The sequence below is a fragment of the Carassius auratus genome, chromosome 9, assembly GCF_003368295.1.
Source record: "Carassius auratus strain Wakin chromosome 9, ASM336829v1, whole genome shotgun sequence".
NCBI lineage: Eukaryota > Metazoa > Chordata > Actinopteri > Cypriniformes > Cyprinidae > Carassius > Carassius auratus.
The window spans coordinates 27,556,239-27,569,805 of record NC_039251.1 but is presented as its reverse complement, the minus strand read 5'-3'; the positions used below and the strand labels follow the sequence as shown (position 1 = coordinate 27,569,805).

At 37.9% G+C, this 13,567-nt stretch overlaps 1 protein-coding gene across 1 annotated transcript in view; it reads left to right on the top strand.

Moving 5' to 3' along the window:
* Positions 1 to 13,567, top strand: part of adam23b (ADAM metallopeptidase domain 23b) — a 31,648-nt gene that overhangs the window by 880 nt on the left and 17,201 nt on the right. Inside the window, exons 2-9 of the mRNA XM_026272377.1 lie at positions 1,029 to 1,240; positions 2,488 to 2,564; positions 7,638 to 7,701; positions 8,676 to 8,758; positions 8,896 to 8,959; positions 10,054 to 10,126; positions 10,871 to 10,917; positions 12,047 to 12,112. Coding sequence (XP_026128162.1) covers positions 1,029 to 1,240; positions 2,488 to 2,564; positions 7,638 to 7,701; positions 8,676 to 8,758; positions 8,896 to 8,959; positions 10,054 to 10,126; positions 10,871 to 10,917; positions 12,047 to 12,112 — 686 coding nt within the window. The remainder of the gene's footprint in view (positions 1 to 1,028; positions 1,241 to 2,487; positions 2,565 to 7,637; positions 7,702 to 8,675; positions 8,759 to 8,895; positions 8,960 to 10,053; positions 10,127 to 10,870; positions 10,918 to 12,046; positions 12,113 to 13,567) is intronic.

Sequence of the window (13,567 nt, the reverse complement as noted above, 5' to 3'; positions counted from 1 at the left end):
CTGAACATTTCTCATCAGATTCTTAATATGTAATATTAGTAATATAATAAATAAAATTAGACATAATTATACGTGAATTATACGAAAAATGTAAAATTATTAGTATTGCATTTACATCTTCTTAACTAAAAAAACAACAACACATATACTTGTTATTCGTTTACTATTCTTTCGACTTTAAAAGCCCTCTTTTCTATTCTGTCTGCTTGTTTTCTTTATATTTAGGCTAACTGAGACTTGTCTCCGCACTTTTATATTATTGCTCTTTTGTTGGTTATGATCGCTTCTATTGCCCTCATATGTAATTCAGTTTGGATAAAAGCAAAGCATTTGCTAAACGACTGCATGTAAATGTAATACTATATGAGTAATGAATGCAAATAACTATTATTAATTAATAATTAACTAACCAACAAATAATTTTGGTAACTTTTTAGATTAGGGAACACATATTCACTATTAACTATGAGATTTCTCTGAAGAAACTCCTGATTTGCTTCTTATTGATGGTAGGTACGCTTGTAATAGTTAAGTTTAGGTAAGCCTATTGTTCAGAAATCTAAAATATGGCGATTCAGAATAGGGCATACATTACGTACATTATAAGTACTAATAAACCATCAATGTGTACTAATATGCATGTTTATAAGCAGCTGTTAATAGTGAAAAGTGCTCCCTAAATCCCTTAAGTGTTACCATAATTGTACAACTTATTTAATTTGAGTCTGGTTTATTTCTCTTTAGGGACTGTTGACAACCAATAATGTATATTGTAGAGAGAGATCCCATTAAAATCCCACAAATGGGCCTGAGGCAAGAGAGAAAGCACGGCATTGTTATCATTTCGATCGTATTATTCATAGTTTAAATACATCACGCTTATACCGATAGTTTGTGTAGTCTTGTACTGTAGTCTGCGTTCATTACCCCTGACACCAAAGTTTAATTTGAGGATTCTGTGTTGGTTCAGTGTCAGATTGGCCTGGTTTAGACGGTGTTAGCGAGTGTGTGTGCATGTGTGTTGTCAGTGTTGGAGACTGAGATCCCCGGGGAGGCAGTGTCATTGCTGCTACAGAAGGATGATACTGCAGCGGGACAGACGCACAATGCCAGCGGGCCGCAGGAGTCAGAGCGCACACTCACATACCCCTCCCGTCTCATCTACTACCGGAACGAAGCTTCAGAGAGCACCTATCATGACCTGAACACTCGCGCTAAGATTGCTGACCCACATGGACAGGTGAGAGCATTCAACCCAGCATCTGTTACAGAACATGATGCCTCAGGTTATATCATAGAAACCCTAAATCTAAATACAGCAAAGCTGATGCAGCATTGCATCACTTGCTCACCAGTGGAAGCTCTGCAGTGAATGGGTGCCGTCAGAAGGAGAGTCCAAACAGCTGATAAAAACATCACAATAATCCACGACTCCAGTCCATTACTAAACATCTTGAGAAGTGAAAAAAATTGTGTGTTTGTGAGAAACAAATCCATCATTAAGATGCTTTTAACTGCATTTTGAGTCCTTATATACATAACATTGTTTTCTCTGAATCAGGAGAGAAATATGCACAGATCAAGCACTGCTTACAAGCCAAAGTGTTCCTGTAGCTCATGGTAGAGCATTGCGTTAGCAAGCGCAAGGTTGGGGGTTCGAATCCCAGGGAACACATGTTAGGAGAAAATTGTTAGCTTGAATGCAATGTAAGCGTCTGCTAAAGCATACATATAATATAATGACTAAAACCGCTGTTTATAAATATTCAGAGTTAAAACGTCTTAATGATAGATTTGTTTTTTAGAAACACAAAGCTTTTCACTTCACAGAATGGTAATTGATGGACTGGTTTGTGTGGATTACTTTTGGATCATAGTGATTTTATAGAAATTTAAATATTTGGGTGAACTATTCCTTTAAGAAACAAAAATGGCCTCCTTCATGCATCCTTCATGCATTTTTTTAATGATATCCCAGTCAGCGCTATAAGTCGTGACCAAAATTAAAGGCATGTTCTTAATTTTATAATAATTGTTTTATTAATGAGGCTATAAAATTCACCCCAAACATTTCATGTATATTAGCACCATTTGATAAAACCTATTTATTTATTGATTTATTGATTCTTGTTTTGATACTTTAATTGATTGAAATACAGAACGTTTCATCATGTGACCTCTCTTTTGTTTATCAACTTAATGGAAGCAAACCAAAAGATACGTTGAAAACGACATCCACGTTTCAGCCATTCTCGTGTCTTATTACGATCAGAAGATATGTTTGTGATTATTGCAGCTGCATGACATGACTATGAACATTAGGCAGACATTGCTGTGGAATTGCGTCACATTGGTTTGAGAGCACAGTAAAAATAAGCACATTTCCGATGACAGCTCGAGGAAATTGATCTGTAAACAGTGACGGAGGTTCACTCCAGCATCTGTTCTGACGCTAAACCTTGACTTTGGCTTGACTTCCTTCATTAGGAGGTGCATCTCGCTCAGGCTTCATTTCAACTTCAGGCCTTTGGATCACAATTCATTCTGGACCTCACATTAAACAAGTGAGTATTGCTAAGTGGCAGTTTCACTATATGTTCAGACTCTCACAGGCCTCACACACTCCTGACATGCGTTTGCTTCTCATGACTGTTGCTGTGCCAGACTATTGATGTGTTGTGGCTCTGAGAATCTAACACATGCACTTATGGGAATCCTCTTCTGTTACTGGAAGCAAAGGTTCTGCGCTGGGGTGCATTTCCATTCAGCTTCACGGAATTACATTGTCATTCCATCTATCTATCTATCTATCTATCTATCTATCTATCTATCTATCTATCTATCTATCTATCTATCTATCTATCTATCTATCTATCTATCTATCTATCTATCTATCTATCTATCTATCTATCTATCTATCCATCCATCCATCCATCCATCCATCCATCTTTCCATCTTTCTTTTACTTTTTTTGTATTCAATATCAAGTGGTGTTGGCAGTCTGAATGGTTATTGCAGGTTTTGTAGCCAAAACACTCTACTGTAACTACACCCTTCAATAATCTACAAGCTCCAAAGCCAGAGATTCATCTGAACAGAATGTGTTTATGTGTGGTTAAAACACACACACACACACACACACAAATCTGTGTGAGAAAGAGTGAGCTTAGGAGGTGTTCACACAGAATGCGTTTTTCTATGCCAATGTGCTACATTTCCATTGCTCTCCATTCACATTAGCTGGATGTGTTCGGCCGTTGTGCTTGTGCATCTCACACAATGAGCAACATGTTTTTGAGATGCCATGTCTTGTTAAAAGAATTTCAACTTTTACACGCATCTCCGCCCATCAGTGACACTTCCAAAACAGTGGACCAATCAGAAGTCCCTGAAGGCGGGGCAAGCATTGAGAGCTTTTGTTTACAGTAGCAAGTTGTCATTGCAAGTGTTTTATGTGACAGCAACATAGCAGAGAAAGGCTAGTTTTTAATAACAGTTGGGCTGTTTGTCTTGTTTGTTTATTTGTTGTTTGAAGACCCTGGGCCCAAGCCAACTCAAAGCTGCATACTCACCAAAGCACAAGATGATAGGAGTACCAGGGCTCTCTCACCAAATGAAGAATAAACAAGACTGAAGTGACAGGACCCTGACATTAGACTTAATTATTTGTATACTAAGTATTCTTTTTAAAAGGGTCATCGGATGCCCATTTCCCACAAGCTGTCAAGTCTGTAACATACTTTGGTTGAAATTTCTCATAGTACTGTAAAAAAACAGCTCTGTTCATAATGAGCAACATTTTTCATCCGATAACCCCTTTAAAAGTAAGTGTGCTTTTGCACCATTGATTTCTCTGGAAACTATACTTCCAATTAGAAAACAAAAATGTGATAAATAGTATTTAGTGCTTGCTAAGGCATGCTATTGCACAATGGTTAATTTGTGTTGAGGACATTGATGATGTTGCAAATCAGTGCTAGTACTTTTCTTAGCAATTTGATCTTTGAATTTTCCTTTTGCTAAGATAAATACGTCATTAAATAAGGGCGTAAGTAAAAAAAAGAAGAAAGAAAGAAAAATCCTGTCTAAAGTCATTGTTATAGCTTCGCTGTTCGTGGTTGCCGATTCTGACCCAAGACCTGCAAGACAAAAAATACTGTAATTGTCAAAGAGGAGTGGTGTCTGTCTGTCAGACCGCTTTGTTTGATATGCGGTTCACCTTCCAGACTCACTGTCTCTCTCTCTCACGCAATGCCTCTGTGTGTGTGTGTGTGTGGCCGGTGTTGTGCGGCAGTCTTGATCTAAATATAGCTGTCCCACAGCATGCAGCCGAGTGACTGTATCTCAGAGAATCCCAATCGGGATGCACCTGTAAAACATCACTCCTCACATCCCTCCATCCCAGCCTAAACCTGCTCCCCTGTCCTCCTCAGCCCAAACAGCAGCGGGACACTTCAGCACGCGTGCTTCCTGTGAGCGGTTAGATTAGTTGAGGTGACATGCTGAGGCGTTAAATCATGTAACTTTAAACTGTGTTTAGTGTGGTGTGTCTTGATCCTGGAGAATAGAGGTCAGTTCGTTTTTGCATTTATCATATACTTAGCATTTTTAGCTTGGGTTCCCATTGGAATTTCAAATGGGTTTTAGAATGGCAAACAGTTCTGAATTTATAAATAAAATCATGAGATTACTTGAATAGATTCTAGTATAAATGATGCACTTTAAAACCTCAAATGTGAATTTTAAAATCATTGTGACCGTACATATTATATATATATATATATATATATATATATATATATATATATATATATATATATATATATATATTAATTTAATGTTTTTAGACTTTCCATTTATAATCCTGAAAAGAATACTGAAAGAATCCTGAAAAAAAATAATAATAATAAATTATCACAGTTTTCAGAAAAATATTAACCAGCACAACTGTTTCCAGTTGCTTCTTGAGCAGCAGATCAGTATATCAGAATGATTTCTGAAGGATCGTGTGACAATGAAGACTGGAGGAATGATGCTGGAAATACAGCTTTGCATCCGAGAAATAATTTGTATTTTATGATATATTTAAATAGAAAACAGCACTGTTCAATTGTAACAATATTTCACCATGTAACTGTTTTGTACTCTTTTTTTATTATTATTAAATAAATGCAGCTTTGGAGAACATAAGAACATAATCTTATTTCGAAAAACATAAAAAAAAAAAAAAAAAGAAATTGCTGACCACAAACTTTTGAAAAATGTTTGCACTTTCCCTTCTCCATGAAGAACTGCATGCTTTCGGTGTGCATGAAGCAGTCAGTCTTAAGGACCATTAATTAAATGAAAGCACATTTTAAATGAATATATTATAGAAGTATCCAATGGGATCCAATGAAAATGCATGTTCTGGGACTTTTTTTTATAAAATCTTACTGACCCCAAACTTTTGAACGGTAGTTCAAAGTATATTTTTATATTTATTAATTTTTTTACTTATGCATTTAGTAGATGCTTTTATCCAAAGCGACTTACAGTGTATTCAGGCTAACAGTTTTTACCTAACATGTGTTCCCTGGGAATCGAACCACAACCTCTTAATTTAATGTTAGTGTGAGAAAGGTTAAGGCAATAATAGCAACTAGCAATAGACAGAAAGAAGAAGTGTTGAATACAAGGTGTTATTGTAGGAATATCTGGGTACTTTATCAGTTGCTGGATTACTGTAAAAACTGTGTCAATGGCATTGTTAGATCAAGGCCAAGCACACAGAGAGACAGTTCTTATATCACATTGTGTCCTGTTATTCCCTCACACTAGCTAATATTCAGATCCGAGGCTTCAGACGCTGCCAAAACCCTGTTTGCTCCCAAGCTAACCTGCACCGTGTGCCTGAGTCATTTTCACAAGGTTACAGGAAAACGCCGTTCTGGCAGAAAGTGGCCTGTGTTGAAGTGAGCAGTCAGCTAAGAATGAGAGAGCTAGCGGTTTGTGCATATCTGTGTGTCCTGCCTCGCTGACTCAAGTCGAGGCTCGTGATGATTAAAGGACGCTGAAGGTGAATCAGTGTCACCTCCTGACACACACTGAACACTGTTTTACACAAATACACCAGCAGATTTCAAAAACACCTCTGAGATTGCTCTCTTTAGACAGAAAGCATCTGACGTACAGATACAGTATGCTGTACTGAGTTAATATAGTCATGCAGAATACAAATACTAATAAACAGTCAATATGTAAATAATAGGTATGCTAATAAGCAACTATTTAACAATGAGAATCGGTCCCTATACTAAATTGTTCCCCATATTTAATGCTGATATACGCAATGTATGTGAACAACATATGGTAACATTGTAGATGCGGAAAGACATATTCACTATTAACAAGTTGCTTTTTGCCCTTGGTGAACATAAGACACTTTAAGGCTAAAATGTTCACTGATAACTATTAGCTGCGACTTTTGCCTCAATAAACTCCTAATTTGCTGTTTATAAAGAGTTAGTAAGGTGGTTAATTTTAGGTCATAAATTTGTGGTCATGCAGAATAAGACATTGATATGTCATTATAAACAGCCAATATTAATATACATGCTAGTAATATCCCTAGGTCTTTTAAATAAAGTGTTACTGATGTACAACAAATTAGAGATACACTCAGCACACACTATGCATTGCTAAGAACTTCATCTGGACAAATTTAAAGATGATTTTCTCAATATTTTGATTTGTTTTGCATCCTCAGACTCCAGATTTTCCAATAGTTGTATCTCGGCAAAATATTTACCAATCCTAATAAACCATACATGAATGGAAAGCTTATTTATTCAGCTTTGAGATGGAATAATAATAATACATTGACCCTTAAGAAATGGTTTTGTGGTCCAGGGTCACATATGTGTGTGTCTGATTATAATTATTAGTTTGTTCATTTTATTTGATCATTTATTCATTATTTTCTTTTCTTGTGATTATTGATTTGTTTTAAATAGCCTTTTGTGAACTCTGTTGACAAATATAGAGATATATTATGCAACAACAACAAAAAACCACAACAAGTTAAATTTAGAATTACATCAAATTGTTTTATACATTCTTGCTACAGTGAGTCTGATTGAAAGCCATTGAGTGAATAACAACAAGAGTCAATCTGGATCAACTGTGCATTTATATCTCCTAAATATACTCTCTTATTTTTTGTTTAAATAATAATACTTGCATGTAGGGTATGCAACAGAAGTGCTGAAATTATGCAGAAAACATGTGTTGCACATATGTTAAACTGAGTGCAGTGACACTTGGCCTGAATTATAGGGTCCAGAGCAACAAAACGTGTCTCAGATACTTTGCTTTCACAGCAAACAGTCTTCAGTCGAGGATATGGCTCAGAAAGCGGTCGCTATGTGTAAACTTAGAATACCAGAGTCTTGTGAAATCCAGAATCAACAGATGATCATGCGTTTGTGCTAGGGTTGCAAAAGTGTGGAAAACTTCCAATAAATTTCGGAAGCTTTCCAGGATTTTTTGGAATCTTCCATGGATTTTTAGAACGTTTCTGGAAATTTACCGGAAATTTTCCACCACTTTGCAACCATAGTTTGTGCCAGTTCATATTTGTGTGTGTGTGTTTCCAGCGACCTGCTGTCCTCAGACTATGTGGAGATACACTATGAGAAAGGGAAGCCCATCCTTTGGAAGGTATTAACCAAAAATTTTATATTTTGTAATTTCACTCTGGACTGTGTGTACTTTTAGAGAATAGGTAGTCGCATAGTAGCTATTTTAATCATTGCATTAATAATACATATGGTATCATTTCATTTGAAAACTTTGAAAACTGCTGTACAGTGCCTCACACACCAAGACTGTTATTATAACAGAGGAAACAAAACACTACAGTTGCTCTTATACTTATTATACACGGATCCCTTTTATTTTTTCAGTTTGCCTTGCAATAAATTCTTTTTTATCCTTGCTGTTATTGATATCAATAATAAGTCTCTGGGACACAAATGGAAAATGGTTTTCGGAGTATGTTTTTCAGACGTATAAACTCACAATTGCACTATAGTCAGGTAAGATGTCAGTCTAATTTCATGAGTAAGTTTCAACATAAAAAAAAATAAAAATAATCTAAGTTGTTAATAAAACCAAGACTACAGGAGTAAAATAAAATGTGTGTTTATGCTACCAGTAGTTACCAGTAGTCGTGTTTTGGTTGAATATAATTTAATTAGAAGCTATCATAACTCATAAAGATGTGACATGATGATTATGTGAGAGAGGGAGAGACATGAACAGAGAGATAGAGAGAGAGAGACGCTGATAGGTGTTAAATCAGGAAGCATCTGTGACTTCACTGCTGAATCAGCACAGCGTGGTTCATCTGCAGATCAGCTCACAGCTCACATGACCAGCAGACGTTACACTGCAGCAGCAATGCAGAGAGAGACTGACACTCCACGCCAGATCTCTTTATTACTTATAGAATAGAAACGTTAGACTGTTTACTGAATTCTGGCATTCGTGCATTTATATGCCAGGATGTCCACTATAAACAGTCAGTTTAAAGCTTCACTGGTTCTGCACAGTTCATCTGTTGTGGCAATAAATGCATTATGGGGAACGGGACAAAACTGAACATGTTTGTGTGTGTGTGTGTGTGTTGTCAGGGTGGAGAGCACTGTTATTACCACGGCCAGATCAGAGGGAATGACAACTCTCGAGCCGCTCTGTCCACTTGTAACGGTTTACAGTGAGTGCACGAGTGAAAATGCCTCAATGCTTATGACTTATTCAGCTCTGTCTGTGTTTTTTTCTCCTTTGTGAGTTGCTTTGGATGAAAGCAGCTAAATTAACAAATGTAACTGTTTGTGTCTCTCTGGTTTTCAGTGGCATGTTTGATGATGGAGTCCATGTGTACACGATTGAGCCACTTAAACAGAACCACTCTATGGTACGTGTTAATTTCATACGCACTTTAACCAGCTCTAAACATTTCTGCACAAACTATGAAAGTTAAGCACACTGATGACTGAACATCAAATTATTTTACTATTATTTTTTAAGTGTATCGTACAGATTTAACAAATTTTGTATAGATTTTATCTGAAATATGTGAGAGGTACATAAATAGGAATAAGTGATAGATAGTAAATTCATAGTACTGTTAAGACATCTTTCTGATTTCTTACAATATTTGGTTAGATTGATGCTTTAATTAAATAAGGGCACGTTAAATGACATTACATTGAAATAAAAAACCTTAATCAAACTTTCCATTCATCAGAGAATAATCTAAAAGAATAATTCAATAATATTTCACAATATTACTGTTTTTCTGTATTTTTGATAAAAAGAAATTCAGCCTCTCTGAGCATAACTGTAAAATGTTCCATTACTTTACTGACTTGCATAACATTAAAGTCATAATTCACCCAAAAATGAAACCCGTAAAACCTTTGTTCATCTTCAGAACACAAATTAAGATATATTTGATGAAATCTGAGAGCTTTCTGACCCTCCATAGATAGCAAGACCACTACCACATTCAAGACCCAGAAAGGTAGTGTTAAAATAGTCATTTCAATGTTTTAGTTTGCATTGCTGTCTATTGGAGGCTCAGAGAGCTCTCGGATTTCATCAGAAAATCTTAATTTGTTTTCTGAAGATGAACGAAGGCTTTACGGGTTTGAACAACATGAGGGTGAGTAATTTATGACCGAATTGTCATTTTCTGGGTGAAATGTTCCTTCAAATCTGCTGTTTAGTGAGTAACTCTGCAACTATAAACACTTAAATGATCTCCATACACTCTCTCCCTATGCACACTAGCTTTACACACTCTCAACTTTCATAACAAGCCCTTTTCTCAAAAAAAAAAAAAACATTAAAAACCAAAGAGCACAATTCATTATAAACACTAATCAAAAGCACAAGGCCTTTTTAAAGCACAATAGCATGTGTGCGTATAATTAGACATGCTCAGCTGAAGTCACTTTGAATGAACTTGGTAAGATCTGGCTGCTTGTGCTCTGTGTTTCTCATTAGGAGGGAACAGCGAGGCCACATGTGTTACGCAGGACGACTATCCTGCAGCAAACCACACCTGCAGGAGAGCAAGGTACATACAGGACCACTCTCACTCACCTCCATCAACATCACACACGCACGCACGCACATACACACACACACACACACACACACGCACACACGCACACACACACACACACACGCACACACACACACACACACACACACACGCACACACAGACACACACACAGACTCACACACGCACACACACACGCACACACACACGCACACACAGACACACACACAGACACACACACGCGCACACACACACGCACACACGCACGCACACACGCACGCACACACACAAACGCACACACACACACACACACACACACACACACACTTCATTTTATATGTACATCTACTTCAAATCTTAAAATTCTTTTATTAAAATGTGTACATGCAGATAATATAATAATGAAATTAAAGGCCACTTAAGAGAGACATGTCTTTTAAACACACTTAAGTACACTTAAAAAAAAGTGCACTTTGTAATAATAATTTCCTTTTAGTCATTTAGCAGACACTTCTATCCAAAGTGACTTACAAATTAATAATATATATTAAAAAAGCTATTTTTAAATGTTATTGCATGTTGCTGAATGTTGTTTAGAGAATAGAGAATGTGCTTCTTATTTTTTTACTGAATACAATGTTACACTTTTGTTCAATTCAAATTCTCGTTGGGTAGGGACTCTTAGTACTTGAATCCCTGAAGAGCCCAACAAAAAGCGTAGGAAAAGCTGACAAACAAACTTGTTTGTGTGTGCGCAGGCATGGAGGAGGATTTGCCTTGGCTTCGACGGAGGAAAAAGCGAGCTGTAAGTGTTTGAGTGGGACGCAGCTGATGCTGGAGATAGGCCACAGAGCAGAGCAGGAACACTGTCAATGACACCCTGTGCAAACCAGCACACATCCCATAATATCAGACAGACTGACTCACACTTGTGCAATAGCACTGGCACTTTTATTACGCAAAGGTTGCAGCCTAATTTGCATACTATCTTAACTAGACTGAATGAATATATTCTAAACTGCATAAAGGATTTCAGAAATATGCATCCGTTTATGCTTTTTGGGTTAATGTTGCACAGAAGCCGTGGCATTGCTGAGGAGGAGGAGTTTGTGACTCGAATGTTCAGTGGTAGAAAAATGCAGACAGAAGGTCAAAGCTGCCAGAGTAATTTTAAACGCATGAACGTTAAACAAAAGTTATGCATGAATTAGGTCATTTGTTATGTTTGTTAATTGCTTGATTTAGTTCATAAACTAGTAATATTTACTAATAATGGCATGCAAAAGGTTTGGAATAAATAAATTGATATTTGTAGTCAGAAAGGACACATTAAGTTGATCAAAAGACGTTATAATTTGACATTACAAAAAAAAACAAAAAACATATATATTAAACAGCACAACTGTTTGATAATAATAATAAGTGTTTCAAAGCAACATATTATAATGATTGCTGAATGATCGTATGAGTAAAGACTGGAATAAAATTTATAATATTTTACAGTATTACTGTTTTGCTATATTTTTTATTTAATAAATGTAGTCTTGGCGAACACAAGAAACGTTCCAAAATACATTAAAAAAATAAAATAAAATCTTGCAAACACAAACTTTTGAGCTGTACTTTCTGCACTTTTCCGTCTCTATGAAAAACTGCATAGTTCCAGTGTGCAGGAAGCAGTCAGTCTTGAGGCCATTAATTACATCAAAGCTGACAAATGAAATAAGTATGTTGTAGAAGTATGTAAAGTGGGATCCAGCCAAGAACTTTGATCCAGAACAATGCCCATTCTTTCATCTCACGAAAGTAACAGTGAGGGTTTGTTATGTCTGAAAATGCTTAGGACACATTGTTCTGTTTGTGAGGAGCATTCGTGCAAGATGGGAAATAATCCGAGCCATGTTTTTTGCTGTATTGTGCTGTTTCTCTTCCAGATGCCGAGGAACGTGTTCGAGGAAATGAAGTACATTGAACTGATGATCGTCGTCGACCACAGCATGGTGTGTTTAAATACTGTTTGACAGTAATAGCAGTGTGTGTGTGTGTGTGTGTGTGTGTGTGTGGGAAAGCATCATTGGCCTTTCTAAAAAAACAAGTTCACTTTAGCAAACTTTTCCAAAGAGTACTTATAATGAACATATTAAATTAGAATTCACTTGCAAGTGGAATGTAATGTTATTGCATGATAATTGCTATTTTTTGTACATCTTTATAAATAATTCCATAATTGTAATGATGAGACAGAGAGGTTCGGATCCATGTGCAGAACTTTTAATGAGATTGGTCAGAAAGGCAATGATCAGCAACGGCGTCAGGTATATAGGGATAACCAGAATCGAAAACAGGAACAAGCAGATGTCGGGGGCAGGCAGCAGAGAATCAGAGTCGGTATAAACAATCCAAAGGTCAGGTACAGAGAGATCAAACACAAGGGAAACGCTCAGAAATGACAGACACAGCAAATCAAGACTTCGCAGTGAGTGAGAGTGAGTGTGCTGCTTATATGTGTGTGTAAATGAGGTGCAGGTGTCGCAGGGTGATTGTGATGCAGTGACCCCCCCCCCCCCCTAAGGAGCGGCTTCCAGACGCTCAAAACAATCTAGAAGGACTGTGAAGCGGAGGCGGAACAGGGGGAGGGACGGAGGGCCAGGTCCATGAGGAAGTGGAGTGGTCGAGGACTGGGGCAGAGCAGGCAGAACTGGGGCTAACATGGAGATCAGGAGGCCCTCCTGGACCTGACATGGGACACAAGGGCCCTTCCTTGGCCTGACAGAGGAAACAGGGACCCGCCGTGGGCCTAATTCGGGAACAGGGGTCCACCAAGGCATAGCAGGTCGCGTGGGAGCCCACCAGAGCGGAGCAGGTGGAGCCCACCAGGGTGGAGCAGACGACCACCACAGCTGAGAAGAGGGGACAGAAGCCCACCAGGGCGGAGCAGAGGACCACCACAGCCGAGATGATGGGACAGAAGCCCACCAGGGCGGACCAGACGACCACCATAGTTGAACAGGCATGACAGAGGCCCACCAGGGCGGAGCAGAAGACCACCACAGTGGAGTTGATGGCACAGGAAAGCAAGTCTGGTCAGGTGGGACTGAAACAGTGAACATAAACAGGTTAATAGCGGCCTCCGTGGCCGTGATGGGATAGGGCGAGAGCTCTGAGATGTGACGAGGCTCTGGGAGTTCGGCTGAGATGTGACGAGGCTGTGGTAGATCTGTGGTGATTTGACTGGGTTCATGAAGATCAACTGTGACTTGACTTAGTTCATGAATATCAACGATGACTTGACTGTGCTCATGAAGATCGTTGGTGACTTGCCTTTGCTCATGAAGATCATTGATGACTTGACTTTGCTCATGAAAATCGTTGGTGACTTGATTTGGTTCCTGAGGATCAACTGTGACTTGACTTAGTTCACGGAGGTTAATGGTGACTTGACTTTGCTCATGAAG